Source organism: Calonectris borealis, chromosome 3 (assembly GCF_964195595.1).
Source record: "Calonectris borealis chromosome 3, bCalBor7.hap1.2, whole genome shotgun sequence".
Lineage (NCBI taxonomy): Eukaryota > Metazoa > Chordata > Aves > Procellariiformes > Procellariidae > Calonectris > Calonectris borealis.
The window spans coordinates 68629172-68645900 of NC_134314.1; the positions used below are offsets into that span (position 1 = coordinate 68629172).

The 16729-nt window shown below is 41.6% G+C and overlaps 1 protein-coding gene across 1 annotated transcript; it reads right to left on the reverse strand.

Annotated features, from left to right (window-relative positions):
- Positions 1-963: 963 nt before the first annotated feature.
- PLAGL1 (PLAG1 like zinc finger 1) lies at positions 964-13382 on the reverse strand. Its single transcript, XM_075146025.1, has 6 exons — positions 13234-13382; positions 12321-12433; positions 9905-10054; positions 6368-6487; positions 4288-4784; positions 964-3912 (listed from the first exon to the last, which is right to left on the reverse strand). The coding sequence occupies exons 3-6, from the start codon at positions 9992-9994 to the stop codon at positions 2637-2639; spliced, it is 1983 nt and encodes a 660-aa protein (XP_075002126.1). The 5' UTR covers positions 9995-10054; positions 12321-12433; positions 13234-13382; the 3' UTR covers positions 964-2636.
- Positions 13383-16729: the final 3347 nt, after the last annotated feature.

A 16729-nucleotide genomic window follows, 5' to 3' on the forward strand; every position in this document is an offset into this window, starting at 1 on the left:
CAGTACTACACATTGAAGGTTTGCTTCTGTGTTTTACTTGTAGATGCCATCACCCTGTGCTTTTTAAGCATTTTGATATCAAAAGTGATTATTTTCTTTTTACTTGAATGAGACTTGGTCTTTAACCCGTAGTTACAAACGATAAGCATCTCTCGCCAACGCATCTTTCCACGCTTCAGAAGAGGCCGAGGTCAGGCAGCAGCCCCTCTCCTGGCAGCTCGGAGCTCAGGCACCCTCCTACGGTCCAGCAGCTCAAAGCACGTGGGCGCCAGTCTAGCTCAGCCTGCGTAACGTTTTCTTCTTAACGTCGTGTTTTAATTCAAAGACAAGTATTTCAGTAATTAGTTACACCTCTCATAGAAGCACAAACCAAAATGACAAAATGACTATTAACAGTATATGATTAGGTAGTGCTAGAAAATTTGTGATGGTTTTTTGTTTGGGGGGGGGGGAGGGGGTGTTGTTCGAGGGTTTTTTGTTTGTTTGGTTGGTTTTTTTTACAAGTACATAAGCCTGGATGAAGCCAAGTGAATACAATTTGGATGAACAAGGAAAACAATGCAGACACCTTTCCAAGTCTGGATGAAATTACGAGCCTAGCTGTAGAATGTGCATATAACATTGTTTGCAACCTTCTCCCTATTCTGGAACTCATAATTTAAATAACTGCTAACTGGGCATGACTGTGCAGCACCTGCTCTTCCTCCTGCTGTTGTCATTACAAGAATGATCTTAAAATTCCTTCTGATTTGCCTTATGCCAAAAATTTTCATAACAAAAAATACCCCTCAACAGTGTATCTGAAGAACATATTCTCGCATGAACTGCAATAACACAACCTTTCTTTAGTCCAAGTACTGATAAACTTCTAAGAATATTTGGATCATCATAGTTGTACAATGTCATTGTAGTTCATTAACAGCAAAACAGCAATAATTTAGAAAATATTTTTTATTTGAAGCTGTCTGGAAATATTCCTGTGATTAATGGGGGAGAACATGCTTGCTTCACACCACATTTGTAATGATCATTAGGTACAATTAACTCTGTTTGGATTTAATGGAAGAGTAGCTCTTGGGGTTTGAGCATTTACTCAGATTCAGAAATTCTGTGTCTGTTTTGGCTGCAACAGAATCCATTAGTAACTGCATCATCCACTAAAACCAGGATTTTTTTTGTAACTATGGGTTAGGCAAGAAACTAACTGTGAGGAGTGTGGGGTTTTTTTTAATTATGTCATCTACCGAGAAATGTGATTTTTGCAATTTCTGCTAGTTCATGCATCAGGTGGTAGGACTGTCACACCAACACACTGTCAACTGGAAATGCACATGGACAATTTACCCCAGGAAACAAATAAAAGTCCCCATGGTTCTGAAGAAACAAAGGCTGGAAGTCCAACTACAGCTGTCCCACTGCTGCTAAGCAAAACCCCTGTGATTAAATTTCAGGTGACACTTGTGAGGCAGGTTCATAACCTGGTTTTGAACAGAGCCCAGTGTCAGCTCACCACCACAACCCTTCTGTGCGTGGACCCGCCCCTGGCTCCACAGAGGTCCCGCTTGGTCACAGGCTCCCATGGGCCAGGGTTGGCTTTCGGTGAAGGAATCCACATTTCAGATGGCTACGATTAATAATCATTTCCCAGACTAAACAAAGGCCATTTTTATCAACAAAAGGTGAAAAAAGGCCCCTTAGGTAGGAAGCATTACTTTTTATTGAGTGTTAAATCAATCAAGCTGTTGACCCAATGGGATAACATATGCTTAAATTTAAGCAAATGCTTAAGTGCTTTACAAGAGAGAGAGAGAGAGAGACCAGTGTCTGATACCTTGTCAGATCCAGCTCTAAGTGAAAATTAATGTTTTGCTCTAACCTTTGAGACAATTCACTTCCCATTCTGAAAACTGCATATATACAAGACATTGGTTCTTACACAGTCATGCAGAAGTGGTAGTTATTTCCAGCCCTAGGAAAAAATGCAGGGATGCACACAGCTGAAGTGTGCTTCAGAAAACAAAATCTAGTTAAACGTAATCACAATAGTGATCTTCATTTTAAAAAAGTGAAACGAGGTCAGATTTACTCTTGAAATGATTCTGATTTAAATTAAAGATTCATACAGTTCAGTAATTAAGTGCTTAACAGAAATCTATATGATGTTGATAAATAGCTTGTTACATTTGCCATGTGTATAAATTTGCTGTGATTTATGGCTCATTAAAATTATTTTTCTGTGATTTCCACCTTCTTCCCATTCACCCTAACCCTATTTCTCCTACCGTAGCAGCCATAGTTTTATTATGCCTGTTATGATGCTTTGCTATCACTGAAGATATTTATTCAGTTGTTTGCATGAAAGGTAAGAAACAAAAATATAGAGGGTGTTGAGGGAAATATGTTAGTCCTACTATTGCCATATGCTAAAAAACTAATAGTAGTATGAAAAATAGAGCTTCTTGTTTATTTTCATCTTGAATTTAACTACCATGTTCATAACGTGCTTTGAAAACATTTGGGGCAGTTTTTCTTAAAAACCAAATCAAACCAAACCAAAAACACCTCATCCTAACAGATTTAAGTAAGAAGCACAGTCTTACAAAAAGAAAGAAAAAAAAAAAACCCCACGGTGATAGTTATTTGAAAGCATGGTGAAAATGAGGCAACGTTACAGAATTTGTAGTGGATGGAAAGGAGCGAGGAAGATGATGCAGCTGGTTTATGGCCATCCCACCAGTCGCTAGCTGAAGACCTTGCTGTTGGCCAAGGCCGTTCAGCCTGTGTGATGGTTCCTCTGGACCAAATGCCATTGTGATGTCCCCAGTAGTGTTCTGGTTGTCGCCTGGTGGGAGCTGCCAGAAACTCATCACATGAGTGAGATCCATGAAAGGCAGGCTCGTAGTTTCAGCTGCTGCCTCTGTCTCCTTGTGCACCGGGTACTTGTTAGTATCCCCTACAGGCCCTGAGGAAGCTTCTTCCAGATTGATTTTGTGGAGAGATTGAGGTTCTGGTAACGGCAGGTCCTCAAGAAGATGCACGTTGTAACCTTTAACATCCACTTTTATTGGTAGATGCTTGAGGGATCCTGCTGCAAATGAGGTAGAACTAAGGTCGTATTTATTAGGCTGATGAAGGTTCAGGTTGGCAGGAACGGCTGTTGAGCATGGTGTGGGATGGACAGCTGGAAGGCTGTCTGCACAGCCCATCCTTTGCAAATGAGGAGAAGGTTCAAGAGGAAGAGCAGTTTGTAAGCTTGGCTGGGAATGAAGATGTGAACAGTTGTATTCCCCCGATTCTGAACTATTCAAAATCCCATTCTGCACAGAGACCCTTTCAGGAAAAGGGGACAGTATGCTGGCATCTTCCTTCAGTCTGAATGGAAAAAGCTGGTCAAGGAGACCCACCGAGTCACCGTTCTGCAACCTGCTCTTCAGCAGTTCTTGTGGATGAGTCTTCCTAGTATGGCGAGTCAAGTGATCCTTCCGCCCAAACCTCTGGGCACAAAACTGGCATAGAAAGTCTTTGCAGCCTGTGTGAACTACCATGTGACGCCGCACATCTTTACGGGTATAGAAGTGACGCTCACAGTGGTCGCACTTATGTTTCTTTTCCTTGGTATTGCCAGTTGGTTTCCCTGCATGGCTTTTGAGGTGTTCCAACAAAACTTCAGTACCGCCAAACTCCTGGGCACATACCCTACAGGTAAGGTCCCCACTGGTGGCTGCATGAAGAGCCAAGTGTCTCTTATAGCCTAGCTTGGTGTTGTACTTCTTGCCACACTCTTCACACTTAAAGGCCATCTTGTTAGGGTCATGAGTCTGAAGGTGATTCTTTAGATGGTCTTTTCTGTGAAAGGTCTTTTCACAGTAGCCACATTGGTGAGATTTCTGTGGAGAATGAGTGGCTGAGTGCCTAAAACAAAAAAAAAGAAAAAAGTTACTTGCATTTACATTCACTCTAGTACACAGTACAGCTTCAAGACTTGAAAACACTGGCACTCTTGAAGGAAGGCATTTTCACAAGTTCTCAGATTATTAGTAAAAGCCTAACTTTTTTGGGGGGTAAGGTGTTAATCATTAAGCAGACAGCAGGTTAAAATTGCTCAACATAATCTTTTTGAGTAGTCGCCACAATTGAGGGAGTTTAGTTTTCTCCAATTCTACCAAAACAGGAATAATAAAAACTGGAACTCAGGGACTAACTGTCACTAGGACACTCAAGAGGAAAAAGATGTCCTTGTTTTTTTCCCCGCACACCCACCAGAAAAGGAGTGCCTTCCGAGCCTACCTGAGCAGTTTATATTTGGAAATGAAGGCTTTTGTGCATCCGTGCTGTGGACACTTGTAGGGGCGCTCCCCTTTGTGTGTGTAACTGTGGACTGTGAGCTTGTCAATGGAATCAAATATCTTCCCACAGAGTCGGCAAGGATAACCGTCTGGCTGCTTCACTTCTCTTCCCTTCACGAGTGAAGACCGGCCATTTCTCCATTTAGGTAAAAACCTCACAAGAGCGTCACAATGGCTTCCTGAGCTGGCACAGCCAAGCTTTGCAGCAGAGGAACAGGAAATGGTCCCGTAGCACTGAGCAATGCTTTTGCCTAACGCCGCTCCTCTCAGTTTCCCTTTGAGTTTGCTTTTTGCTTTCACAGGTCCCAATTTATTTGGTGGCCTGAACCTGGTGGTAAGGACTCGGTCTTTATGGATGCACTGGTGAGATTCTAGCAGAGCAAAAGTTGAAAAAGTGCTTCTACAGCTGGAGCATATCCAAGGGTCTACAGGCTCTTTCTGCAATGAGAACAGAAACAGGTCTTTCTTATCAGCCGTTGTAAGGAGAAGTCATATTCTTCTCACTGACCCTACATCTTCTCCTGGGCTTTCCCAAGACCTGTCGTTGTCCTTAGCAATATTTGCTTTAATGTACTACCACACAGCTGTTCAGCTGGAAATGGATTCTCTCTAGGAGTCTACAAACTAGAAGGAAAAAAAAATGGTTGGCTAAATACTGATTTCCGTGTTTTTGTTTAGCATTTACTGTAACAGTCCTGAGTCCTTCGCCTTTGTTTATCTGTGCTTACTGAATTTCAAAAAGTCTCTACATTTGTTCCTTTTATGGAATTACTCATAAAAGCAGTTGCAAATTGTACTTTGTCCTTAGACTGACATAATTTAAGTGCTATTGCAACCATACAAAAATTGGGTGGGTTTCTGCACGCAACTGAAGTTTAGCCGTACAGGTTTTCCTTGTGTTTTGGGCTGACTCCATGCTTTACCAGACGCTGATGGTCAATGCCTCCAGGAGAGACTTCCACACTTAGCTTGACATTTGGCATTAGACTTTCTTAAACTCGATAGGAAACACCTTAGGTTTGGGGATCTCAAGCCTCTCCTGACTTAGAGGCATTAAAATATAAAAGTTTTTTGGCACGCAGTGCATTATTTAGAAGTATTATTTCTGTGGAAATAAGAGCTCTACTGGATTCAGTTGAATTCACTTTGAATATTGACTTTTTAAAATGCCAATGAAAAACAATTACAAAAAGCCCCCGGTCACTGATGAAATGTACTTCCAATTAATACATGACAATGTACTTCCTCATCTGTCTCTGTATTTTACTTAAGCTTCTCATAAACTGTCCTTACTTTCTCTGGCTCTTGGGCTAGCTTGCTCTGGAGAACATGGTGAGGCTATGTCCAATCTGGCTTTATTTACAGAGAGAGCCCTCCTCTACCTTATCTATGTCCGATGCTGTGACCCTCCCACCCCTTTTTTCTGGCGTATACTCTAAAGCCCTCATATGGAAATGCAACGATGGGGTTACTTTCCTTCCTGGAGCACCTCTAAATTCCTGGTTCTGTCATATTCCCTGTTTAACATTTCCTCCTAGCGTAGGTATCAATCTTCACGCTCATGTATTCAACACTTACAAACTCTTCCTATCAGTTTAAGGATTCCTACTATCATACAGAGGGGAAGGGACTGGGATTAGAAGAGAAGGGTTATTTCACAGGAAACACTGAAATAATCAGTGCATTATCCGACCAACCAGTCAGAGCGTAACAAGGAGGAACTGTTGAAAGAAGTCTGAGGCTGGACAGCTTGCTTATCTACAAATTAATGCCAATCTTAAATCTTTCCAACACATCCCACTGGTTCCACTTACTTCTGGCTATATCTAATGACTCCATTGGATTACAAACACAGGGGACAAAGAGCAGCCTTTCTCTGAATAGCTGTTTGGTTAAAATTGCTCTTGGCTTTTTGTTAGCCTACTACTCTATGGTCTACTCTAGCATTACCAGAGTTAGATAAACAGAGAAAGCACGTAAATTGTCTGGTGATGGCTTGAACGCAGATTAGGGGTACTTACTGCTACTGGAGGCAAAGGACAGACGTCAGATTCTTCTTTAATGAAGACTGCAGAAGCTTCCATAAATTTGGCATAATCGGCAGCATACCATACTTTCAATTCTGTGTGGGGTTCAATTGGCTGTGAATGGAAGAAAATAGCACATATTTACTCGTTTTTTCTACACCAAATAATACTGAAGATTGGCAGGGGTTGTGTGTCCAATTTGTGTCCTTACCCAAGTTGCATTCTTTGAATCTGTTTAAATTATTGGTAACTTAGTTTCAAGATTCAAGCACTTTTTGAGCATTACTATCCACTAGCATTTGGCACCTTCACAGTTTCTAAAAGCAGAAATGCGTATGTACAGAGATTTTGGGGGGACAGTAGCAGGACGGGTGCCTCAGCCCTCATGACCTTTACTCAGTGAGATCTATTTGTCTGTGCTGTCCAGACATCCAGCAGTCTTTCCAAGCAATATCCCATGCCTATTCCTCGATGTTTCGAAGCCCACGGGACACAACACTTAATATAGGGTACAGGCAAAGGAAAAATGCATCGTGAGCGCACAACAGCTTGGATGCCTCCTGGACGTGTCACACTCACAGAGTGTGGGTGCAGAGTTGATCAATATGTGGACTGCAAGTCCTGCTGGCTCTAACGCGTCAGGCTCACTATGCACGTACTTTATTGTTCCGCTGCCCTCCTTTCACTGAAGCCTTCCCATACAGGTCTAAGGGAGCTCATAATCTGCAGTCTCCCATCCAGTCATGCCTGCCCAAATCTTTCCTTGGACTGGACTGTGACCTCCTCTGACAAGTACTTTCAGTCAATAATACAGCAAATAGAAAAAGAGACGAGTGATTACACTCACTGGCTAAAGATCCATTAGTTATTTAAAAGCAAAGGAGAAAACTAACTTTGATTTATATAACTCCCTGGCCCTGTACACAATTTTCTTCATCTATAATAAAAAACACCATTGCTGCAACAGGGGTAGAGCCAATCTGCACTGTACTTGTAGTTTTATTTAAATTAAACTAAACTTGTACCACTAAAAAGAACAAACTAGCCTGGAAGGAGAACAGCTGAATCTTATTCCACAAACTGTGACATCTTAAAATGCTTTTTTTAACATCGGTGTTGGATAAGCATGGTAGATAAAAGACAACTTCGACTGTTAATGCTGACAGGTGACAGGTAATTGTGTGCATAATGTCAAAAACTGAACTTCTGAACTCCCAAGCACAAGCCTGCTTGCTATCTACAACCAGGATGAGTTGGTTGTACCTTTTGGTAACAGCTGGCCTAAACAGAAATGGTATGTGCCGAATTCTCCACTCAACCAACGAGGCGGCCGATCATGCATTGTGCTTCTGCATATAGTCTCTTTAGATGGAGAAAACCAAGGTCTAGGGGAGCTCCACAGAGACAAACGCCTGGGGATGCCCCAGGACCTTGGCCAGTGACACCTGAGACTGGTACCCACAAACAGCTGCCCAACACGATGCTGTCATGACTTTCTGCCCAACATTCCTGGACCAGCGGCCATCTCCTCTGCGGGAAGCTGAGACCTAGTCAGTGTGTGAAACAGTCAAGTAAGGTAAGTTCTAATCTCAGTAAAACACCAGTACCCAAATCCACTACAAGTTGACATTTACTCTGTCTCACCTGTGACAATAAGAGAAAGCTATGGCAGCACCCACATGAAACTCTCCGGTGATCAGACAGCAACCGTAGATGATTTTTACTTCCTCAAAATTCTATACTTTTTAAAAATGCTTACTTCTAGGGACTGCATTCATTAGGTCAGCAAGTACGCTAACGGCGCTGTTAGTATGCCACTTACATGTATGCTTTTGTAGCTGCAGTTTCATGTCACTGAAACCCCATCTCTTTGTAAAAACAGTGGGGAGAGGATCAAATCCTACTCCCAACTTAAGAGACTTTATTCAAAATATCTTGAGAAACTATCTTCCTAACCAGCCCTAAGGCAGCCTCATGACGTGACCAGCAGGGTGTGCCTAAGTGTAGCAAAAGGCTGTCACTTTTGCTGACCAGGGGACGATCTGCAGGATGCCACGGTGCTGTGAATGATACTGGGACCTAGGAGCAAGAAAACCAAAGTAATTCCCCATGATACACAGCACAGTTCTAAGACACATTCCTCATCCTAAGATACTCTTCATGTCACTATATAGGATGCAACTCTCCATTAATGCCAGTGAGCAGAGTTCTGCTGGAGTCAGCAGAGAGCTGGTTCAATAGTATTTAAATTATACTGGAAATTGTAAGTTACCAGTTCATAACTACAACTGCTTCGAAGAGCGTGTGTTTATGCTTCCCAAATACAGTATTATTAATCCTTTCAGTTCTACACTTATAGTATGCATTGGAAAATCAAATTGAAATCTCAAATAGTATGGACTGCATCAGAATTTCAAACAGCCTAAACACTGTCTCAGATTAGCATATACTGTTTTACATCGATTTTCTTTTTTTTAATTATTTTATTATTCATCCAAAAGCAATATACTTAACACTGTTGTAAAAGACTTTATAAAAAGTGTTACCACCATTAACTTATTGTCACACCATCACTGTGTGGTAAATATTTTTCTCACTTCGCAGGTGGAGAAAGAAAAATGGGAGGAAAAAAAGTAAACACTACTATCCCACAGAAATGTGTGCCAATCTTGGAAATGAAATTGAAATGCTGGATTTAAATCCCACAGTAACTTCTTTTGACTAGTATTCTCTTTCTTTTTTTTTTTAAATGTTGCACACAATGATATACAAGCATTAACTTAAGAATAAAAAAGGAAAACAATAAAAGTTCAATATATGGACTTCAGTTTCCTAAGTGTACAAAAGAGTAAGTTCTGATTAAAACAAACTTTGCCTGAGAAAGTGGCCAAAACAACAAAAACCAATGCTGTATGTTCCAGTGTCATTTATAAATACAGAGTACTTTGTTCTCTCTCCTCAGACAAAGCTGCAGTCCAGAATCTCTAACACAAACAGATCAATTCATGGCAACATCACAGTATTGTAAGTTCTGCAGTTAAGTCTTCAGATTTAATGAGAGAGGAAAATAGTATGTAAAGATTCTACTTAGGACCCTGTTCCTGAGCACCTGGTAAAGTGCTCAGAATACAACATGTGTCCAAAAATGTAATAAAGGAAAGGAATGTGTTTCTTCTTTCTGCAGTGAAGTACTGTTGAATGCAACACTGCTAGATAATCTCACCATGTACCTATCTGAACTGAGGAACTTTACAACATTCACATTTAAACACCGCCATCGTGAATGATATTTCTGTTTCTCTCTGCTCAGTTTCTTCACTACCACAACAGTAAGTACACACCGCCTTTTACTGGAAAACCCCATAAACTGCTTGCTTTGCTACAGATTACATGATATAAAAGGTGGTATGTAATAAAGATCCAGTTGCCTGAGTATAATCAATCTTTCATCTGTAAAAGGGTTAGCCTTTCAGCACCTTGGCCTATAAATTTCCATTTGGATAACGGGTGAAGCAATGCGGGTTTAACCACCTTAACAGTTGTGAAGTAGACTTCTCCGCAGTGCTGATAAGCCACAAGGGTCTGTTCTTCTTGGTTCCGGGCTAGCCGGACAAACATCATCCAGTTTCCACAGTCTTCATTGGGAGTGTCCAGAAAGTACTTCCCTCCATCTTTCAATACCTGAAACAAAGGGGGAGGACAGAGAAAAAACATGATAAACCCAAGTCCTGTATAGAGGCATACTAGTTTTCTTTAACTTGGAATCTTGGCCACCAGTTATTTACCCTGTCTTGGTCATATGTCCGTTGAAATCATGGCTGTTTTGAAACAGATCACTCTTAAAGAACACTGAGTGCAAAAGAAAGTGAAGAACGAATACCTGCCGAGCGCCCAGCTACTAAAATATCTGTAGGCCTTTGTATGTATTTCCAGTTTATATTTCATCATTTTTATGTTATATAAAGATAATATTATAAGAACTAAGTGCAGGCAGGTAGAAAGATAAGCTTTATGCCTTAATGTACTTCCTGAGTACTTGATAATCTCAAACTTTAGTGCTGTATTAACGGTACATTTTGCATGGAACAATTGTATAACTTGTGTAATAAGTCCTGAGAGGTAACATAACGATACAATGGCATTTTAACAGTCTTCTCTTCTTCCCCTTAACAATGCAAAAGTAAATACAAATGAACAATTCTGCCAGAAAGATCTCTTTCTTTTTGCTTTACTTCATTCTTCCTAGACTCCTTTGCAAGAGAATGCCTCTACAAGGCAAACGCTCCCGACCTTGTACAAGACAGTTGCTTTTCTGCAATATAGTCTCGAACATGGACAGCTGAAGCTACACAACAGATATCTGTATCTGTTCTACTAACGATGTAAATGGGCAATTAATTGCAAAACAAGATGCATTTCCATTGCTTCTGGGAACTATTTTATCTAACTTCGTCATGTCTCTGATGAAAACACCTGCCTGTTGGACAAGTTTGGTCACATTCTCAGAATGCTGCTAGGGAGAAGTCAAGGCACCTACTCGTCATGTAGGAAATCTGGGACTCTGGTCACCTCTTCTCAAGAAACAGTCCATTTATCAGCCAGAGCTGTGCTTATCATTGTATACTTTTAAGCAAACAGGGCTGACTGATAGAGGATAGGGTGTGGTTTACAATGGCTTGGTGAAGAGGAAGGAATTGGGTGCTCAGCTCATCCATGCTCACAAGCTTGTTAGAGAAATAGTACACTTTCTCCATTTGTAGGAATTGAAGTGTTTCATAAAGACGGAAGAAATTTAGTTACTGAGAAGAATAAATCCTCTCTGGTGTCAACACGCTACGAAAATCCCACAGAAGGACAATGTTACTTTCCTGGCAGACCATTCACATGACTTCCATGAGCAAATGAAGTTTACAGCAATTACTGAAGCTATTACTTTCATTCTCAAATGAAATTACAGAAGTATCTGTATCTCCATGCCTTCCTCCACAACAGACAGTGTTTTCCAGTCCCAAGCTTCCGGAGAAAGCTCAAATGATGACATAAAGCATGTCACAGGACAGTTGCTGCTGGTCCCTCTCTCCTGGAGGGTTAGAGGGCCTGATATGAAACGCAGGCTCTGGAAGAATTGTGACCTGTCGGGAAGGCCTGATGGAGGCTGTGGCTTGACCACGGACTCGCTGTATGACAGAGAGGCGTGCCCAGGTGTGACCCCATGCAGCAAAAAGCAGAGACCGGAGCGTAGAGATTATGATCAACTATCACTCCCAAGGAATTCCTGTGGGAAAGGATGTGCACGCAGCTATGTCTAAGCTAGGCTGGTCCTGAGAGGCCATTATTTGTGCTGGGCAAAGTACAAACAATAGTGTCACGGTCCAGATGAGACGATCAGTATCTGCACACGCAGCAAGGGACGTTACCAGCCCTAAATAACAATCTGACTAAATAAACTGAGTTAGTGCACTGTGTGTCAAAGTTTACATATAATCACATCATTAAGAAGCGTTTCCCCATCCCTGCACTGCTAAGCCTTAGCGCATATTTCTGCCACTATTGCTAACTCAGTGCACAAACTTAACCCTGCCAGTGGCATAGTGTTAAGCACAAATCCTTTTGTTTTATCTGGGAAGACAGTACTATCCTTGGATACTTTCAGTAGCCATGCTCTGTGAAAAGTTTATCAAGAGCTGTTAGACTGATAGGCAAATCACCCTGTGTGTTAAAACTAGAAAGCAGGAAAGCAAACTTCTAGAAAACACAATACATGGGAACATTTTGGTACTTCAGGTTATGCTGTGCTGTCTAATAATTTGATTTGCATTCATACATACAGATCAGAGGTACAATTAATTAACTAGATCAGAAGGCAAATTGACTGGTTAAAATACATAAATACATATGAACTGTTAAAGACACATATGCACTTCACAGTAAGTCACCGGGTTTTTACCTGCAGGACTAGCCTGCTCTCATCATAGTGGGTCAGTTTTGTAGACAGTTGACCAACATAAGGACCAAACTGTGTTCTCTTCTGTATTACTTTCTTTGCAAATACTCCAAGGACTGTGAATAAAAAAAGACCAGCCTAATATTAATATAGACATCACAAACTATTTCTTGTATATTTACAGTTGTGAAAATGGAGATAAACACAATAGTGCTGAACACATGTATTCTTCTTCTAGACAAATAACCCAGGTAAATAATTCTAATGGGAAGTATCTGAAAAGGATGTAAATATGTACCGACATTTTTCAAAAATGGGTATCACATTGAATACAGAAGTGTTTAAAATCCATGACAGGATATTAAACTCAGTATGCCACACAAATGTGCTGATACTCTTCAATCTACAAGCTGATGTTATAGTGCTCTGTTTGTTGGCATAATTTACAAGATTGTTGCAAAAGGTAAATTAACCCCCTGTGTTCTTTTGAGTTCACGGGGGGGTGGGTGAGGGATGTTATTTACCATTTTGTTTCTGACCTCTTATTGAATACTCTTTCCTGTTTTGCATGCTTGGGGAAAAGAAAAAAAATATGTAATACTGCATGGCTGTTACTATCAGATACAAATTCAACATTCATTAAACTTGTATTGACTGAACAGAGCTAATTGATTGCTCACAGCTAAGTGTCACACCAGCTCCGGCTAATGTCCTGCCACCAGCCTGTGCATCGAGGTTACTAGTCATAAAAAACAGTAGCTGAATGTGAGCTTTAGCTGTGCTCAGCTGAAAATAAAGTAGTCTTCACGCTGTTAATACCCGATGATTATGCCTTGAGTTATCCATGAAAACAAGCCAGTATCAGTAGTTTTATCTCCTCTTTCTCAAATGTGGGAAAAAGAGCTAAAATACTTACTCTGCTGGTTTCCAGCTCGCAGCTCCAACACTCGCAAAGTGAGGTAATGAGGTAGGGTGAGACGGGCTCGGCTAGGAATAACCCTATCTTTAGCCCTGATGAGTGGTCCGTGGAGTTTGCATTCTCCTATAAGGCTTTTACCGCAATCCTCACACCCTACAAATCCAGAAAAGGGAACCTGTTACTAAAAATGACATACTGCTCTCCAGTCTAGTCTCTTCTAATTTTGTCACCTTGAGAACACATCTTGAATTACCAATGCTTTTCTTCACACCACTGTTCTACATTAGGTAGCGAAAAGATTATCTGCAAGCCAAAACTGAACTAGGAAGGTTTGAAGTAAGACCTCCAGTTTGTACATTCTCTCCTGTGCGAACTGGTGAGTTCTGACCTCTGAAGATTTATATACAAGCCCATTCAGAGGTGCCACAAACTCTACCTTTGGTGACTAGGACGGCAGCAAAACTGGAGCTCACAGCATGCATACATGTAAATCAAGGTGCATATATTTATATAGAAATGAGAAGGAAAAAGCTGCTAGTAATAACCAAGGTAATTTTTAGAGATCCAGGAAGTCCAAGAAAGATCACTGTGACTTTGTGAGCCTGCATAGACCATTCTTGGTAGAAGACGAGACCCTCGGTATACCATTAAAAATGAGTACAATGGGTCTTACAGTCACAACTCAGTTGACAATCATGCAATGGCAGCCTTCACGTAGACTGTGCTGCCTGTGGAAGTAAGCAAAAGGGGCATGCTGCATCTCCTAGTCATCGGTTCCCAATAACTACATCTGCAGGCTGAACGCACGAAGCACCCAGAAGTCATTAATGAGAAATACACATCTACAAACTGACTTTCCCCCAGCACAGTGAGGTATTTTTGGTTCAGTGTAGCTCAAACTGGTTGCCAGGGAAACTCATACGGAGCAGCGACACAACTGAGCAATAAGACTCTCCAGCAGAAGGTCATCCCAGCACTGGTGTCACACAGGGCGATGGGAAAAAGGGGACTTCTAACACAAAAGCTTTTTATAGACAGTAGAAACCAAACCAGTGAGCCAACAACGCTTTACGACTGAGTTAAAAGGAAAAGCTGATATTGGTCATCCATGACTACCTCATTTTGTTTTACTTCTGAAAACTCTGCTGAGCAAGTCTATTCAGTAAGCGACAATAAGCAGCAGAGGAGGGGAGCCAGGACAGCCGAGAGAGTCCAAGGGAGCCACGGGATGCTGTAGCAGAGACTGGGGCAGGAGAGGTGAGGCTTCACCACGAACAGGGGCTCGTAGCCAAAGAGAAGTCAAGAAACGCGTAAGGGCTCAGGAGACACCGCCTGGAGAGACATCAGAGATGGTCTTTGAGAAAGGACAGTAGCACCATAAATGCCATATTCAGGGTAGCTCGAAAAGGTTTCAGTTTGTAAACACAAGTAGGCACTTGACTAAATTACACGCCTCGAGAGTCTAGTCCAAAATCTCCCCAAATAAGCCTGAAGTGTTCCTAATGAGTTCTTTGGGCTCTCCATCAACTCTAAATGAGGAGGTAGACTTGTGTGTTGGTCAAGCTGCAGGCACCGCAGTAGTCCACATTTTTCAATAATTTGGGAACCATATAATGGTTTTCTTTTGCCATGGCTCCCAGACTGCACACCTGCACTATGAATAGCTGAAATACATGATTTTTTGTGCTAGTGCTACAGATAAAGAACATGCCACTCTATAGCCATCACTTAAAATGCACAAAAATTAAATAATACAGCTGCTTTTTCTTGTTACACACTGTTTTATGTACCTGAAAGCCCTTTACAGCTAGGCTGCAAGAAAAAAAATATTTTCTTGGTGATTTAACTTAATTGGCTTTTAAATAAATGGCCAACAATCTATGTCTTCTGAGGGCAACAAAATTATGAGGGCTTCCTGAGCTTACCTAGAATAATAGCGACTTTGTCTCAAGTCAAACAGCCCCTGCTTGGAGAGTCGTTGTATGCAAACTGCCGAAAAACATTACCAAAAGCAAAATGGAGACAAAGAACCGCTGTTAGAGGAAGGATGTATCTAATCATAAAGTACACGACCTTATCAATCCATGCCATGCCTCTGTGATTCATCACCACCGAGCTCCTGAGCAAACCTTCCAGCCACCCCGGGGCAGTGCCCACTGTGGAGGCCAGAAAGGGAAAGCAGGGAAAAAGGGTGTCCCTTGAATCGGCCTCCAAATTTGGCACTAGTGCCCCATTAGCTAACTCCCCTTGGTCTTCCAGATCCAAGTCTGAAACGATTCACGTGGTGTGGGTGCGGGGGAGGCACTCCTCCAAAATCAGGGACCGCCTTGCACCCGAGCGGGTGCCAGGCATGCCACCGAGGTGAGGGGCTCCAGAGACATCTCCCCAGGTGGCACGCCTAACCGGCATGACGAAGCTGTCAGCCAGCACTGAATGAAATTAGCTGCAGAGCTGCAAGTGTTTTTTAAGCACCTTGCTAGTACGGCTTGGGATTCTGACCTGGCATCGCTGCACAGCACCTTGAAATATCCGGAGCTGCTCAAGGCTTGTTCTAGGATTTTCTACGTTTTATTACATGGGATATGAAGATAACTAGATGACTTAGTTACTTAACAGGCATCCCAGAATTACATTCGCTACACAGTGTTTTTGACCCCACACCAGCATGTTAGTACCCTGACTCTGAATTTATTGCACAGTAAAAATTGCGAGGTGTACCAGAAGTACAGGATTGGACCAGTGTAAATACAGTAACTTTAGGGACTACCCTGGGGAACAGGGATCTTTGTAATTTCTTCCCCCAAACTACTGTCAAGTTCACGTTCTTCCTCGGAGATAATTACAGACCAAGTCACGATCCTTTGTATTTCAATGCTAACTTACAGATGCTGTTGGCGAAGGAATGTATGCATTATCATAGCTGCAGCATGGCACCGGTTTGCAAAGCTCACACAGATTTTATGCCCCCTTTTAACTTGGCTGCTTAAGTAAAATGCAATTTTTTCAACAACAGCCTCAGAACACACACTAACCTGTTCTGAATATGCAGCATCCAGCTACGGAAACAACACATACTTTGTCATATTAGCACTAGGAATTAAATACACTTGGTTAGAAAAATCACTTTCTGTGAAGAAGATTTTTTCTGCTTTTTGTTAGGCACTTTAGTGCCTCACTCAATGCTTTTACAGTTTCCCTGCTCCCTTAAATTGTATTTACACAAACAAAATTAATGGAGTCGATGTCATGTTTATAGGAATACTTGACAATGTGCAAGCATGCAAGAAAAAGTAAAACTACCTCCATTGCTCTGCTTTGCTGTAATTTAGGTGAGTAGGCAACAAAAAGAAATAAATGAGATTCACAGGAGTTACAAGCTGTTAAAAAACAGATTGTGTTATTTACTGATCCTTAGAGCAGCAATGCTATATTGTCCCCTAGGGGGTATTTCTCCATTCTTTCTCTATGTCCTTGCAACGATTCTGAAAAAGTT